The sequence below is a fragment of the Bombina bombina genome, chromosome 3 (assembly GCF_027579735.1).
Source record: "Bombina bombina isolate aBomBom1 chromosome 3, aBomBom1.pri, whole genome shotgun sequence".
NCBI lineage: Eukaryota > Metazoa > Chordata > Amphibia > Anura > Bombinatoridae > Bombina > Bombina bombina.
Genome location: NC_069501.1, coordinates 1,208,167,099 through 1,208,183,252, shown reverse-complemented (window position 1 = coordinate 1,208,183,252; position 16,154 = coordinate 1,208,167,099). Strand labels below are relative to the sequence as shown.

Here is a 16,154-nt window from a genome sequence, read left to right as displayed (position 1 = left end):
AGCGGCAATGGACATAGTACCATTTGCGCGCCTGCATCTCAGACCGCTGCAATTGTGCATGCTAAGTCAGTGGAACGGGGATTACTCAGATTTGTCCCCCCTGCTAAATCTGGATCAAGAGACCAGAGATTCTCTTCTATGGTGGCTTTCTCGGCCACATCTGTCCAAGGGGATGACCTTTCGCAGGCCAGATTGGACGATTGTAACAACAGACGCCAGCCTTCTAGGCTGGGGCGCTGTTTGGAACTCCCTGAAGGCTCAGGGACTATGGACTCAGGAGGAGAAACTCCTCCCAATAAATATTCTGGAATTAAGAGCAATATTCAATGCTCTCCTAGCTTGGCCTCAGTTAGCAACTCTGAGGTTCATCAGATTTCAGTCGGACAACATCACGACTGTGGCTTACATCAACCATCAAGGGGGAACCAGAAGTTCCCTAGCGATATTGGAAGTCTCAAAGATAATTCGCTGGGCAGAGTCTCACTCTTGCCACCTGTCAGCGATTTACATCCCTGGCGTGGAGAACTGGGAGGCGGATTTTCTAAGTCGCCAGACTTTTCATCCGGGGGAGTGGGAACTTCATCCGGAGGTCTTTGCTCAACTGATTCATCGTTGGGGCAAACCAGATCTGGATCTCATGGCGTCTTGCCAGAATGCCAAGCTTCCTTGTTACGGATCCAGGTCCAGGGACCTGGGAGCAGTGCTGATAGATGCTCTGACAGCCCCTTGGGTCTTCAACATGGCTTATGTGTTTCCACCATTCCCGATGCTTCCTCGTTTGATTGCCAAGATCAAACAGGAGAGAGCTTCGGTGATTCTGATAGCGCCTGCGTGGCCACGCAGGACCTGGTATGCAGACCTAGTGGACATGTCGTCCTGTCCACCGTAGTCTCTGCCTCTGAGACGGGACCTTCTAATTCAGGGTCCTTTCAACCATCCAAATCTAATTTCTCTGAGGCTGACTGCATGGAGATTGAACGCTTGATTCTATCAAAGCGTGGCTTCTCAGAGTCGGTTATTGATACCTTAATACAGGCTAGGAAGCCTGTTACCAGAAAAATTTACCATAAGATATGGCGTAAATATTTATATTGGTGCGAATCCAAGAGTTACTCATGGAGTAAGGTTAGGATTCCTAGGATATTGTCCTTTCTACAAGAGGGTTTAGAAAAGGGCTTATCTGCTAGTTCGTTAAAGGGACAGATTTCTGCTCTGTCTATTCTTCTACACAAACGTCTGGCCGAAGTTCCAGACGTTCAGGCTTTTTGTCAGGCTTTAGCTAGGATTAAGCCTGTGTTTAAGACTGTTGCTCCGCCGTGGAGCTTAAACTTAGTTCTTAACGTTCTTCAAGGCGTTCCTTTTGAACCCCTTCATTTCATTGATATCAAGCTGTTATCCTGGAAGGTTCTGTTTTTGATGGCTATTTCCTCGGCTCGAAGAGTCTCTGAGTTATCTGCCTTACATTGTGATTCTCCTTATCTGATTTTTCATTCAGACAAGGTAGTTCTGCGTACTAAACCTGGGTTCTTACCTAAGGTAGTTACTAACAGGAATATCAATCAAGAGATTGTTGTTCCATCACTGTGTCCTAACCCTTCTTCAAAGAAGGAACGACTTTTGCATAATCTGGACGTAGTCCGTGCCCTGAAGTTCTATTTGCAGGCAACTAAAGATTTTCGTCAAACTTCTTCCCTGTTTGTCGTTTACTCTGGACAGAGAAGAGGTCAAAAGGCTTCGGCTACCTCTCTCTCTTTTTGGCTTCATAGCATAATACGTTTAGCCTTTGAGACTGCTGGACAGCAGCCTCCTGAAAGGATTACAGCTCATTCTACTAGAGCTGTGGCTTCCACCTGGGCCTTTAAAAATGAGGCCTCTGTTGAACAGATTTGCAAGGCTGCAACTTGGTCTTCACTTCACACTTTTTCAAAATTTTACAAATTTGACACTTTTGCTTCTTCGGAGGCTATTTTTGGGAGAAAGGTACTACAGGCAGTGGTTCCTTCTGTTTAGTGTTCCTGCCTTGTCCCTCCCTTCATCCGTGTACTTTAGCTTTGGTATTGGTATTCCATAAGTAATGGATGACCCGTGGACTGACTACACTTAACAAGAGAAAACATAATTTATGCTTACCTGATAAATTTATTTCTCTTGTAGTGTAGTCAGTCCACGGCCCGCCCTGTCTTTAAGGCAGATCTAAATTTTAATTAAACTCCAGTCACCACTGCACCCTATGGTTTCTCCTTTCTCGTCTGGTTTTGGTCGAATGACTGAATATGACATGTGAGGGGAGGAGCTATATAGCAGCTCTGCTTGGGTGATCCTCTTGCAGCTTCCTGTTAGGAAGAGATATATTCCATCAGTAATGGATGACCCGTGGACTGACTACACTACAAGAGAAATAAATTTATCAGGTAAGCATAAATTATGTTTTTAAATAGTCATTATAATCAATGCTGTAATTGTGTCTTTTTTGCTAATAGATTTTTTTTTAATTGACTTATTAATTACATAATGCTAAGGGAGTATTTTTTCTGTAGCTATTACTTCCTCATTAATATATTTTATTTGGCAATTATTTAAAGAGTAATAGTGTATTCATTATATCTCTTAAATTAGGAGTTATCTGTGTTTGTATCAATTGAATAATGAAAATTACAATAACTGTTAAAATGTGTAAAAAAAAAATGAAGCAGAAAATTACAATATATTTATTGGTTTGACTGATAAGCGATTATCACAGACAGAAGAACATATTATTGCCATATCCACTTGTATTATTGTTGTCAGTCTTCGTGGAAATTATTGGATCTCAGTTTACCAACAAGCTGCTAGATTTATTTTACAACAGATTTTCTTCCCAAAATTATGAGTAGCTGAGGAAATCAAGGTCTTCCAGAGAATACAGCAGAGACTAATAATTAAAGACAGCAAGACCATGAGATATACTATACTGTTGACAGTCTAGGAAGCATTTCGCTTAATTCAACAATAAAGACAAAATGAGCCCGTGCTTTCTAGAACTGATAATCGAACGTTGGTGCCCAAAGCACAGAGATCATAAATAACCACAGAAAACCAGTTTGCTGATAGAATAAACCAAAAAAACTAAAACAAATTTACTACCAGTTGCAATAAACTATAGAGATAAAAAGCATATTATGCTATGGATTACTTTTTAAGCATACACAATAAATAATAAGAAAAAGACTAGTATAGAATAAGCAGGGTTAAAGATACAACTTATTTGTTTCTCAAGAATAAAGATAAACTTTTAGTTTGTACTTAAATAAAAAGAATGTGCAATTATTGATATAAGAATACTTATCCATAGCATCATGCAGAAAATAATTTGTGGAATTAAAGTGGATTTCCAGTTTTTACTACTCTTAACATAAGTTCTGAAGGACCGTGTCATAAAGATTCACAAAGAGAGTGTTCTAGAGAGGACCCAGAAACTCAGCCTGGATTTGATTGCAGAAGGATCAAGCGCTCTGGGTGGCTTTGCCTCTTTAGAAATGTAATAAAACACAAGCATATAGTATTTCAGAGGCTGGTACAGCACACCGCCACTGGACTCTGAAAAACGTGTTTTCTGGAGTGATAAATAATGCTTCACTATCTGGCAGTCTAATGGAAGAATCTGGGTGAAAGTCAGGAGAAAACTACTTACTGGAATAGTACCTTCTGTAATGTTTGGTGGATGAGGTATAATAGTCTGGGGCTGTTTTTCAGGGTTTGGTCTAGGCTCCTTAGCTCCAGTGAAGGGTCATCTAAATGCTACAGGGTATAAGGTGCTTCCAAAAGTTTGGGGAAGGCCCTTTCCTATTTGAGCATGACTGTGCTACTGTGCACAAAGTGAGGTTAATGAAAACGTGGTTTGACAAATTTGGTGTGGAGGAACTTGAGCGGCTTGCACAGAATCCAGACCTCAACACCTTGGAACACCTTTGTGATGAATTGGAATGCTGATTGCAAGCCAGACCTTCTTGTTCAATATCAGCACCTGACCTCACAAATGCTCTTTAAGCTGAATGGGTACAAATTCCCACAGTCACTCTTCATAATCTTGTGGAAAGCCTTGCCAGAAGAGTAGCAACTGTTATAGCCACTAAAGGAGGAGGGCAGAATGCAGATACATATTAATGCCCATGGTTTTAGAATGGGATGTCCAAAAAGCTCATATAGGTGTGGTGGTCAGGTGTTCACAGCCTTTTTGCCATATAGTGTATAATAAGACTTATTTTAAATAGAAAATGCCCTTCTTTAACAGAAATGTATCTGTTCTATGCTTATTTTGCATGTTCTCCAATTAATGTACACAGATACGCAACAGTGTTTTTTTTTTGTTTTTTGTTTTTAAACCGTACCAAAGCATATGTGCAGCATAATTTTTATTTGAAAAGAAGTAGAAAAAATATATAAAATAAAATCATGCATCTGTGATCTATGTATTTACTTTAGTCTTTTAAATAAATATGTTTTACAGGTTGTTTGTTTGGGAATCTTTGTTTAGTATTGCAAGCAGGAATAGTCTTGCAGGTAGCTAGATTATTTATGAAGGGCTTTGGATCTTTAGCTTCTTTGAAGAATACACAAGAGGATTATCCTATAAACTGTAAAAATGAGTAAGTTTATAAGAAAGACAGACAAGAAATACTTTTAGTGAGCAATGTATTAAAGGGACATTGTTCTAAAAATATGTTCTAACAGACAATGTTTCAAAATGTATTAAAGGGCTATGTTTGCTTGTTAACAACTTTTTCTCTGGATGTTGTTCGTATCAGCCATTGTGCTGTTGAATACAAGTAGTGCAAATTGTTAGTGCAAGTCATTATAATTAAAATGTCAACTGCGCAAACGCGCACATGTTACAAGTTGAAACAAATTTACAGCGTGGTGGGTTTGTGCAAGTAGAGATCTAGCGTAAGTGTAAGAGTTAAAACATTTTTTACACATAAATACATCAAAATAAGGTGTTTCACTCATATATACACTGTCTGCTAAAAATTATTCATATAAATATTCATAAAAAAAATTATATAAGGGTCAAAAGATATATGGTACATGACAAGGTATTTTAAACTTAAAGGAAAGTGATATAATGTATATATAAGTCTAAATATGTGATTGTGTGTGTATATATATATATATATATATATATATATATATATATATATATATATATATATATATATATAAATGTGTGCATATATGTGTATATACATGTGTGTATTTATATATGTACACACATGTTGGTGTCCTTTCTCCTGACATACATTAAAACATGAAAAACAATGTGTGTTCAATTCTAACCCCTTAAGGACCGGGCATTTCAGACAAAAACTTCCCCAAAAGAACAGAGCATTTTTAGCATTTTTTCCATCACTACATTTAAACAGAAATAGAGCCATTTCTTTATATTTACCCATCAAAACTATATTTTTTAGTAGACAACCCAAAGTATTGATCTAGGCCCATTTTGGTATATTTCATGCCACCATTTCAACCCCAAATAAAAAAAATCATTAACTTTTTCACAATTTTAGGGTTCTCACTGAAATTATTTACAAACAGCTTGTGCAATCATGGCACAAATGATTGTAAATTCTTCTCTGGGATCCACTTTGTTCAGAAATAGCAGACATATATGGCTTTGGCATTGTTTTTCGGTAGTTAGAAGGCCGCTAAATGCCGCTGCACACCACACTTGTATTATGCCCAGCAGTGAAGGGGTTAACTAGGTATCTTGTAGGGTTAATTTTAGCTTTAGTGTAGAGATCAGCCTCCCACCTGACACACCCCACCCCCTGATCCCTCCCTGACCCCTCTCAAACAGCTCTCTTCCCTCCCCCACCCCACAATTGTCACCCTCATCTTAAGTACTGGCAGAAAGTCTGCCAGTACTAAAATAAAAGGCTGCTTTTTTAAATATATAAATATATATATATATATATATATATATATATATGTTAATGTTTTCTGCAGTGTAGGATGCCCTTTTTTCTACCCCCCAACCTCCCTGATCCCCCCCAAACAGTTCTACAACCATCCACCCTGTACCTATTTGATGCCATATTAGGTACTGACAGCTGTCTGCCAGTACCAAGTTTGCTGCAAATTAGGCAGATTTTTGTAAAAAAAAAAAAAACAACTCTTTTTTTTCTGCAGGTAGTGTAGCTGCCCCCCCTCATTACCCTACCCCATCCCCCTCCCAGATACCTTTCCCTTTCCCTCAATGGATCCCACATAGGATCCCCCTTATTACCCTTCTTCCTTCCTCCCTCCTTCCACCTCACTTCCCGGCTCTTATTTTTTTCCCCCTGCTGCGTAGCAGTCTAGTCCTTCTCCCGCCTCTTCCACCTCCTCCCGCCCCCTCCAGCGATGGGCAGGCCACCCATCTCCCTCCTTATGCTCCCACCCACCAAAAGGGGTTAATATTTTATAATGTGTTTTACTGTAATTATTTTACATTCCAATGTTCTTCACATAGTAGAAAATGTGTTCTTAGTATTTTTAAATACATATTACTATATATGTCTGTATATATCTATTTCTGTATTTGGGTGCACTTGTATTACTGAGTGGAACACACTCCATTCGTAATCTGGCCCAAAATGTTTAATTAAGGAAAATAAAATAAGATTGCAATATACATGCACTATTTATTTTTGTCTGCTTTTGATGTAAAATATCTCTGACCAGTTTTCTAGTTAACCTTTAAAAATTATAATAATAATATTAAAATAGGAGCAGTTAAAGAGACAGTCTAGACCCAATACTTATTCTTTACTGGGAGAGTGTAAATAACAGAATCATTAACTGTGGTTTATGTGTCCGCCCTAATTACGGTTAAACCAATACCCCCTGCGGACCTCCTTTAAATAAAGGATATCTCTTGGCATGGACTTTTACACTCTTGACAAAGCAGGGTCGTTCATCTGACGAGACGCGTTGAGTACTTTTTGTTCAGTGCAAGCATCCGTAGGAGAGTGACGTCAGTGTATACCGAAGTGCCGGAAGCCGGGAATTTCAAACGGAACAGTTTCTGCAGGCTTAGAGCACAACCGTTGACCGCACGGATATGGACCCACTCTGCACCTTTTGAGATTCATACTATTGGGCCTGTTTTTATTTTACGTCTAGTAACTGTATTACTACTAGCGTGCTGTTATGTTTTAATAAATTCTACCTTGAATCGAGATTGCGCTGTCTCCTCTCTTCTTTCTACAGCCTATCGTTTTCCCGTTTGTGGAGGAGGAACCCACGGACTACTATTCAGCTGCAACTATTTAGCTTGATTCAGTCATATCACTGGCTATTAGAAGGATTGCATCCTATTGGAAAGGACTCTCTGAATGTAAAGTAGCACTGCCTATTCATTTTGGGTTTTTTTTGTATCTGATTGCTTATTCTTTATTACTTATTGCTACATACCAGACAAGCATCTTGCAACGGGTTTCACATCTATAACTTGTAAGAAGTACATGAAACCTTTAAACAATGATCATTTGTTAGCAGCCAAAAATGGCCGCCAAGCTACACCCACAACTTTCTCCTTGTCCATTTAGCCATTTTCTTGTATGACAGTTTAGCAGTGCACGTTTTATATTTTTCAGCTAGCTATTTCAAATTGCTCATGAACAAATCAGCGTGTGCGAGTAGGAAATCTTATTTAATAGTCGATTGTGGTTGGTGAAACTTAACATACTAAATTATACTTGTAATAGGTAGACAGAGTTTGGCGGCCATTTTCGGGGCCTAACAAACAATAAATATTTTTATGTTTCATGTACGTCTTACAAGCTTATGTATTGGGCCAAGACTGTCCCTTTAAGCACGTTGACAGCTGAGTTTACTGTTTACTGAGTTTATTGTTTAGGACTCTGCTGTTTACTGGCTGATAGGGACTGGTTTATTCAGTATTGGAGGATCCATTAAAAACAAAAAAATTAAATACAGTATAAAGCATTATTTTTTAGATTATTTACAATACTATAGAACAGTGTTTCCCAAAAGGTTTGCCTTGTTACAAGAAAGTCAGATATGTGCTGCCATATTTTGATAACATGCACAAATTACAGCTCACTTTTGCCTATTTATACAATTATAGTTGTATAACAACTTTTGCCAGCCTTATATTTAAAGCGCCCCCAATCGGCCACTGGTAATATGACAATGATTACATTATCATATACTGTGGGTTGTTTTGGTTTAATAATGATTGTTTATGGTTGTATGTCATGAAAACCAGACCTAGGGGGCAAATTATCAAAATCTGGAGGACATGATATGCTGTAGTGTTGTCAATCAAATACGATCGGGTTGATTGCTGTACGCCGCTCAGATCCAGTTAAGGGGCAGCAGTCTTAAGACTGCTGCGTCTTAACTCCTGTTTCCGGCGAGCCTGAAAGCTCGCGTTGAAACAGGGTGAGTTGACCCCATTCAGGGCATAGTAAATCGGCCCCCTAGAATCACATATCAACAGACAGTATAGTGACAATTATTTGCAGTTTGGATTATTATGGACAATCAATGCTTCATACCCACTGATGTTAAGTTAAAAAGATTCAACATTAAATAATCATGGTTGTCATCACTATAAAAATATATATTGTGATTATGTGATATAATTTGAATATAGTCAGTGTAGTGTAAATTATAAAATACTATAAATTCACGGTTAATTACATGAGAGGGAGTCCAGGTGTACCACAATAGAAATTTGCATTGCCTAGTGTGCCACATTCTGAAAAAAGTTGAACCATTGCTGTAGAACATAGTTTAACTGGCCTTAAGCCTTCTGCCTCCTTTATTGCTTTTCAAAATCATATTTATAACCCTTTGAGAACAATTGAAAATACCTATTACAAGTTATTAAACCCTTTAAACCCATCAGTTTTAATCAGTAGAGTTTTCCCAAGCTGATCTAATGAGTTACTGCTAGGCAGACTATTGAAAACCATTTAAATAATTTACATTTCCTCAACCATGGCATGTTTAAAATCATTTATAGCAAATATAACCCTTCATTTTCTTGGTTAGTATGTAGTTGTCACATCAAAATTCAAGTTAGCCTAGTAAGTATGTCATGTAAACAGAACCATGAATTACTGGACCCTTGGCTGCCAGAATTCAGCTATTTTAAATATTTTTTTTTAATCTGTGAGTGGATTTTCCAAAATGGCCACAGCTACAAGAATGTACATTGAGCATTTACAAAGTTTTTTCCATGTATTTACAAAAACTAAATACTATGGAGCTGAGTTATAAAGGGCCCCTGATGCCCCTGTTTACGTGCAAGCCTTTAGGCTCGCTGGCAGTGGCGGTTCTACATGGGGGCACTGGCCCCTGTAAAAATGTCCCTGGCCCCCCTGAGCTGGCAACTGAGCTGACTGAATAATATACATACAGGGGACAGGCCCAGGGGGGCACCAGATCTAGCATTGGGTGTGTGTGGGCACTACTGGCACTAGTCTGGGCAGTTCAGAGAGCTCAAGTCAAGTTGCACAGCTGCACATTGGAACTCCATTTCAGCGTGTGTAAGTAACGGCCGCCCAGCCTATCTGACTGGCTAGAGACTGACTCACTGTAACTGTGTCATGTGCACAATCTGAGTCTGACTGTCAGTGACGTGAGAGGCTGGAGGCGGAAGGCTCAGGCAGTGGAGCAGCCTGTCTGTGAGGAAACACACGTTAGGATCCTGGCTCCTTGTGACTGTACTTGTGTCACTCACACACTACCTATGATTTTTAAATTGAGGCTGAGGCAGCCTCAGCCTCTTGAGGGATGCCCCCCCCCCCTCAGATGGCCAGTAGAGAGACCGGCTACAGCGTATCATGTCGGACAGACAATGATAAATCAGCCCCATAGTATTAATTTTGGTGCCATTTCTAGGATATTAGTAACCATAGGAAATGAAGAACATAGAGAATAGAAGGGAAAGAGGTGATTGATGAGCAAACCTTCAATATATAAAGGGACTTAATAAAGTAGAAAGCTGAAAAGCATTTTCCACAAAAAAATAAATAACCAAAACAAGGAGTCACAATCTAAAGTTAGAGGGTAGCAGATTCAGGAGAAATTTGATCAAGCATTTTTTTACAGAAAGGGTGGTGGATTCATCGAATAAACTTCCATTTGAGGTGGTAAACACAAAGGGGCATATTTATCAAAGCGTCAACTGAAAATTTGCTGGAATTCTGCGTTGTATTTGTCACAAGATTGATCCGCAGTAGTTATCAAAGCGCCAAGATGGGCAAATGTTACAAATTGTGACGTAATATACGATCCTGTGATCTCGATCCAACGCAGATTGATGCGAGTTTGAAAACAGTGGTATTCAAGTGGAATTGTGTTAATTCGCCCCTCCTAATCGACACTATTCGATACTCTCACTAAGTTATCAAAAAAGTGTACATTTACGCTTGTGTCTTTTTCCGACTCAGCGTACCTAATTTTTCAATCCATCACCCTTGAGGTCACAGATGCCATAGAACTCAATGGGAGTCTGAAAAACACAGAAAGCTTATGTTCAATGCTGCAACAGAATGAAGCATATGACATAATAAAAGTAAATTAGAAACTTTATTAAATTTGTATACCCTTTCTAAATCAAACAATAGTATTGCTCCACATTTGGTGTACTAGTAGATATAGGGATAAGAATGAAAAATACATTACTACTTATGGATTATGTTACAACTTGTCTCTCATGTATAAAGCAAGGGGGACAATATTAGTTCTACAAATTTTGGTTGCAAAACTTGTTTGCACTAATAGATAGAGATAAAAATGAAATAAATACACAACATAATATAGCTAACTTCCTTTTATTTTTTTGAAAAATCTATTGTGCACCATGTTTAAGCTTGTAATACAAGTCCTACTCTCCACTTTTCGCACCAATTATGATGCAAACTCCTGAACAACCCACACACTAGTGAATTTTTCAACCACTTTTGATTGGAATATGCATATCAAATGATTTATGACATCAGCCAATCTGATTTAAATATACATTTTAAACTATCACTTACGAATCAAAATACTCAATACTTGTGTCATTGATCACTCATCAGATCTTGTAATGGCATTTTTTACATTGTGCATTATACTTTGAAAGTATGTATATGTTATTTAGAATTAAATTGAAACATTGATGCTGACATTAGGACACACAGTGTAATTATTTTACACAATGATTTTAAAATTTGAATTGATGTTTGAGTCAATATAATCTTAAGAGATAGCTCATAGGGATAGCCCACTTAACATTAAACTGTCATGATTCAGATACAGCAGAAATTAAAATCACCTCTTTACTGGCATGCTATTTTCAGTGTATTTTTACCTTCTTTTGAATTTCTTTTTCAGTAAGAAATGTCATCTTATATGCCAGCCCATTATATAACACCTGTGAAGGGGTGGTTTTAAAACTAGATTACAATCAGGAGGGGTTACAGAGGTACAGAGAGAAAACTGTCCCAGCTCTTAAAATATCCATTGATTGCAAATAAATACTTATGATACTCTGATTACGTTATATTTGCAATTATTCCTGCTCAGAATAATAATACATTTACACTATTTACATATAGTCGTATAAATAAAAACAGAGATATGAAAGACAACATTGTTTAGAACAAGAAAAAAAAGGAATTTAGGGACATGTACAAATGTATGCAAAAGATTTTTAACGTAACACACACACACACACACATATATATATATATATATACACAAGTATGTGCAAAGATATATGTACAAATTCTAGCATTAATAATCATTTATTAAAAGAAAATATGAGATAAAAGCATATCATGACTTCTAGAAATACAAATACACATTAATTTATGTGAAAGTAACATATAACAGATTTTTTTGTATAACAAATAAATATAAAAATAACTTTCTATGAGATATTGTTTGTTGAGGTATAAATGTAGCTATTTCTTGGGCATTAACAGTTGAAAAATAAAAGATTAGCTTTAGAGAAATGTGCTTGTTCATGGACAGTAATGAAATGGTATAAATAAAGTTGGGAAAAACCCGAATAACCGTGACATCGATGACTGTTAGTTAACACCAGTCCGATGTTCTTCGCACCGTACTTGACGTACGTGTTTTTGACGGCTTTTTTGATAAATAAGGAGATTGTATTTAGATCCACGGCTGCGATGTCTGGCGAGCGTATTGACGCTGGAAAATGCAACATAGTTGACGCTTTGATAAATTTACCCCATTGACTGTAAAGGAATTAAAAAATGCCTGGGACATGGATAAGGCTATCCTAAGAAAAAAGTAACATATAATATGGGTAGACTTGATGGGTTCTTTTTGGTTCTTATCTACAGTCAACTTCTATGTTTCTATGTAACATGAATGCTCAACAATGTCACAGTCAAAAGCTAATTTCTATTTAAAAATGGTGGTGCCATTTCCAAGGAGCCACACTGATAGTGAATTATTACCTTACACATGCAGTCCTCCTAACATTTCTCAGTGGCTTTCCGGGACAGGGAGGTGAGGGGGACTTGTAGACAGACCAGTAGGTGTGCTGTTGATGAGGTCAGGTGAGTCATTAGTGGGGTTGGATGATGTATGGTTTAGTTTGTGTTGGGACGGATGCAGCAGTCCCTGGAAACTGAGAGCTAAGCAGAAACAGAAAGGAAACCTTCCAGCCCCTGACAATTCCTTCATATTTGGAACAGTTGGTAACACAAAGAATAAGCAATAGAAGGTGATAATACAGCAGTGTAATGATCTACACTCTATATGGAGCTTTGTTTTTTTAAGCCCCAAATTTTCTTAAGGGTTTACAAATACCAATTATGGCTACCTCCACCAAAAAAATTATTACGGAGGTGTGCACTAAAGTGACAATTACACAGATCAAAACTGGGGAAAAGAATGAAAAAAGAACAGGTCTCTGGTAAATACTTATACCTACATATTAAAAATGGGTTTATTTCCCTGCTCTGCATTAATAGCAGCTACCGTGGTTCAGTCACCGCTCTGTAGTTTCTAGCTGCCATCAGGGGTTAGAACATTGTTCTATATATCAATAATTGCCAAAGTTGTTTAATTCCCTGCTTTATGGGCTACTAGCAGCCTATGAAGCTAGATCACTGCTTTGTGTATTAGTAGCAGTCACAGAGGATTACAACAACAACAAAAATGTATTAAATCCCTATTGTATGTTACTAGCTGCAAACAGGAATTAAATCACTGCTGTTATTATAAGAATAAACAGTGGTCACTAGAAGCCATGGGGTTATATAGATAGATAGATAGATAGATAGATAGATAGATAGATAGATAGATAGATAGATAGATAGATAGAGAGAGAGAGAGAGAGAGAGCATATATAAAAAACTAAAATTGAGTTTCAGGTCCCTTTAAACCACAATGTGTGTCAGTGTATTTATTTTGCTGGCTACTCATAGATGAAGTCCTGTCTATCCATTCCCATGGACCACCTAGCCACAAACCAAACGGACCATTCATGCCCCTGAACTGCCCCAGCCTGCCCCACCCACATAATATCTGTAACTCCACTCCCACCAACTCGAACCCTACCCACAGAATACCCACAGATACGCCAACATGCTTCACTTACTCAGTGAAAGTGCTTGCTCCCACAAAATGAATTACTCCAAATGCCACTCCCTCCAACTATGAGTTGACTATGGGATAAAAAACAGCACCCACATGGCTGTAAAACACACAGTATCTTGCCATTTTCAGATGACAGCATTAGGCACAAAACTATTTAGTGGTACCTAACATATATCATGGTGGAAGTGTATACATTTGTGTCCCATTAAAGTTTCCATTATACGGCTAGAAGTCACATAAAATTAATTACAAATTTGAAATTCCTAACCCAACCCAGTCTGTCAGTTACCTTCTGATACGAGTAGAAGTTCTAGGTAAAACTGCAAATACTGATGAAATTAAAATGCATGGCAACTATCATTCACAGAAAATAACAAATAGAGATCTGCTGCTGACCACAGTTAGTTAGGACTCGACCTATATGTCGGACCTAGCACGTATAGTGCTGCAAACAAGCTGGGATTGCAGGATATGCTCTTGTTTCTGTCTCTGACACCAGTAACATAAGGCCAGGTTACAAGTGGCACACTATTTAGAGCTTTCGCTTGCACGCAAACACTGCTAGAATAAAAAAAGTTGAATATAAAATGCTAAAGTTGTCATATTTCACATGCCAATGTTCTTTATATAGAAGTAAATGTTCTTTTTATTTTTACATATAGAATTTAAAATATATCTATCTATTATATATATATATATATATATATATATATATATATATATATATATATATATATATATATATATATATATATATATATATATAATGTGTAGAGAAAATAACTCGTGTAACCGGTTTCTACACAATGAGTTTTTTTCTCTACATTTTGTATTTAGTGGAGGATTTTAAACTCACTTTTCGTCTCCCCATAATAATAATTATTTAATTGTATTTATGTTGTGTTTAGTGCACATTTTTTTTAGCACTTAGGCTCTGATATTCAAAGATTTTACAGCTTGGAAAGAAATTATAGCTCAGACTTCACAAAGGCTGAACTCAATGAATTTTCAAAAGAAAAAGGGAGGAACTCTACAGCACTGCGAGATCTCTCTCATTTATGTATGTGAATCAGAGATAACCCCAGTGCAACATATCACTGCATGATATGAGAGTTTTGCTACACTTACACTTTGTGCATTGTATTATATATACTATATATATACTGTATATATATATGTATATATCACTAATATATCACTATACATTTCAGATTGGGTACTTTCAGTATTATTGCATTAGGCTTTGCACTTTCTCATTTGTTTTTTTAACCCGTTAATGTCCAGCAACGTACCCTGTGGTTTTATGAATAGCCATATGGGAAATTATATGTATATATTGATATATAAATGTATTTATCTAGTAGTGTATTAAAAATATCTCACTGATAAAACAGTGGCAAAACAAATTTATCTGAAGATGTAAAGTTTGTTAAGAGAATTCATTTACAATTTCACAAGGTATTGATGAAAGCATTTTGATCATATTAAAGATTTTTTTTATTTATATTGAATTTTATGTGAAATATCACGTATTATAATGGTACATAAACATTTTTTTTACTATTTTGACAAAATACAGTACGTCTATAAATTACACTATTTTTTTAACCAGAAATTTTGTGTTGAACATTCCCATTACAGAGAATTCTAAAGAGCACATTCGACAAACAAAACACATACCCTTAAAGAATTTTAACCATAAGCAACCTTCAGAGAACCCAGCATAAAGGATCACATTACACGAAGACAACTGGTGTAGCTAAGTGTCCCAACATCTACTATTTAAATATTGTAGAAAATCCTGATTAAAAGTAGCATTTATTAATAATCACTTAGATTATGAAAACGTTTTTATTAGAAAAAATAAATAAATCATACATAAAACCAGACATAAAACCAGACATAATCATACCTTCGTTTACTGGGTATTACACCCATCTCCTCGCTGTCTCCCTCCTGTGTGACTTGCCGCGCTTGCCACCATTCATCGTCTGAAGCATTGATCACGTGCAGAATGTCTCCATACTTAAAGCTGAGGCCTTGACTCGGTAAGCCACTGTCTTTGCTTTTGTCATAGTCAAACATAGCTCTGCAAGGTAAAAAGAAAGACAATAAATTAAAAACTAACTTAAAGGGACACTAAACGTTTGAAAACACTTATCTTAATTCGATATATACATCTATAATATCCATATTTGTAATAGGCTTTGCGTGTCAGATTACTACTGTTTAATGAATATTCAATGTCAAAATGAATTGCTTTCCAAACCCACAGTTATAACATGTAGTTTGAATAACGAATCGTACACGATAACCTGAGTTATTAATATGGCCGACTTGCCCCATACTGCGCATGCACGAGCAATCCAACACGTCACCATATACGTCTGTGTATTCAAAGCGGCAATCTGCGCATGCGCAAAATGCGGGATTCATTTGCGCATGCGCCGGGGATGCAATGATGCCTTAATGATATGCACGAACAGGCTTTGTGAATGGAGCCAAGAATTTGCATTGCAGGCATCGTTAAAGTGGGT

At 37.1% G+C, this 16,154-nt stretch overlaps 1 protein-coding gene across 1 annotated transcript in view; it reads right to left on the bottom strand.

The window, feature by feature from the left end:
* Nucleotides 1-16,154, bottom strand: part of DLG2 (discs large MAGUK scaffold protein 2) — a 2,066,337-nt gene that overhangs the window by 275,683 nt on the left and 1,774,500 nt on the right. The window contains 1 exon segment of the mRNA XM_053708663.1: nucleotides 15,530-15,706. Coding sequence (XP_053564638.1) covers nucleotides 15,530-15,706 — 177 coding nt within the window.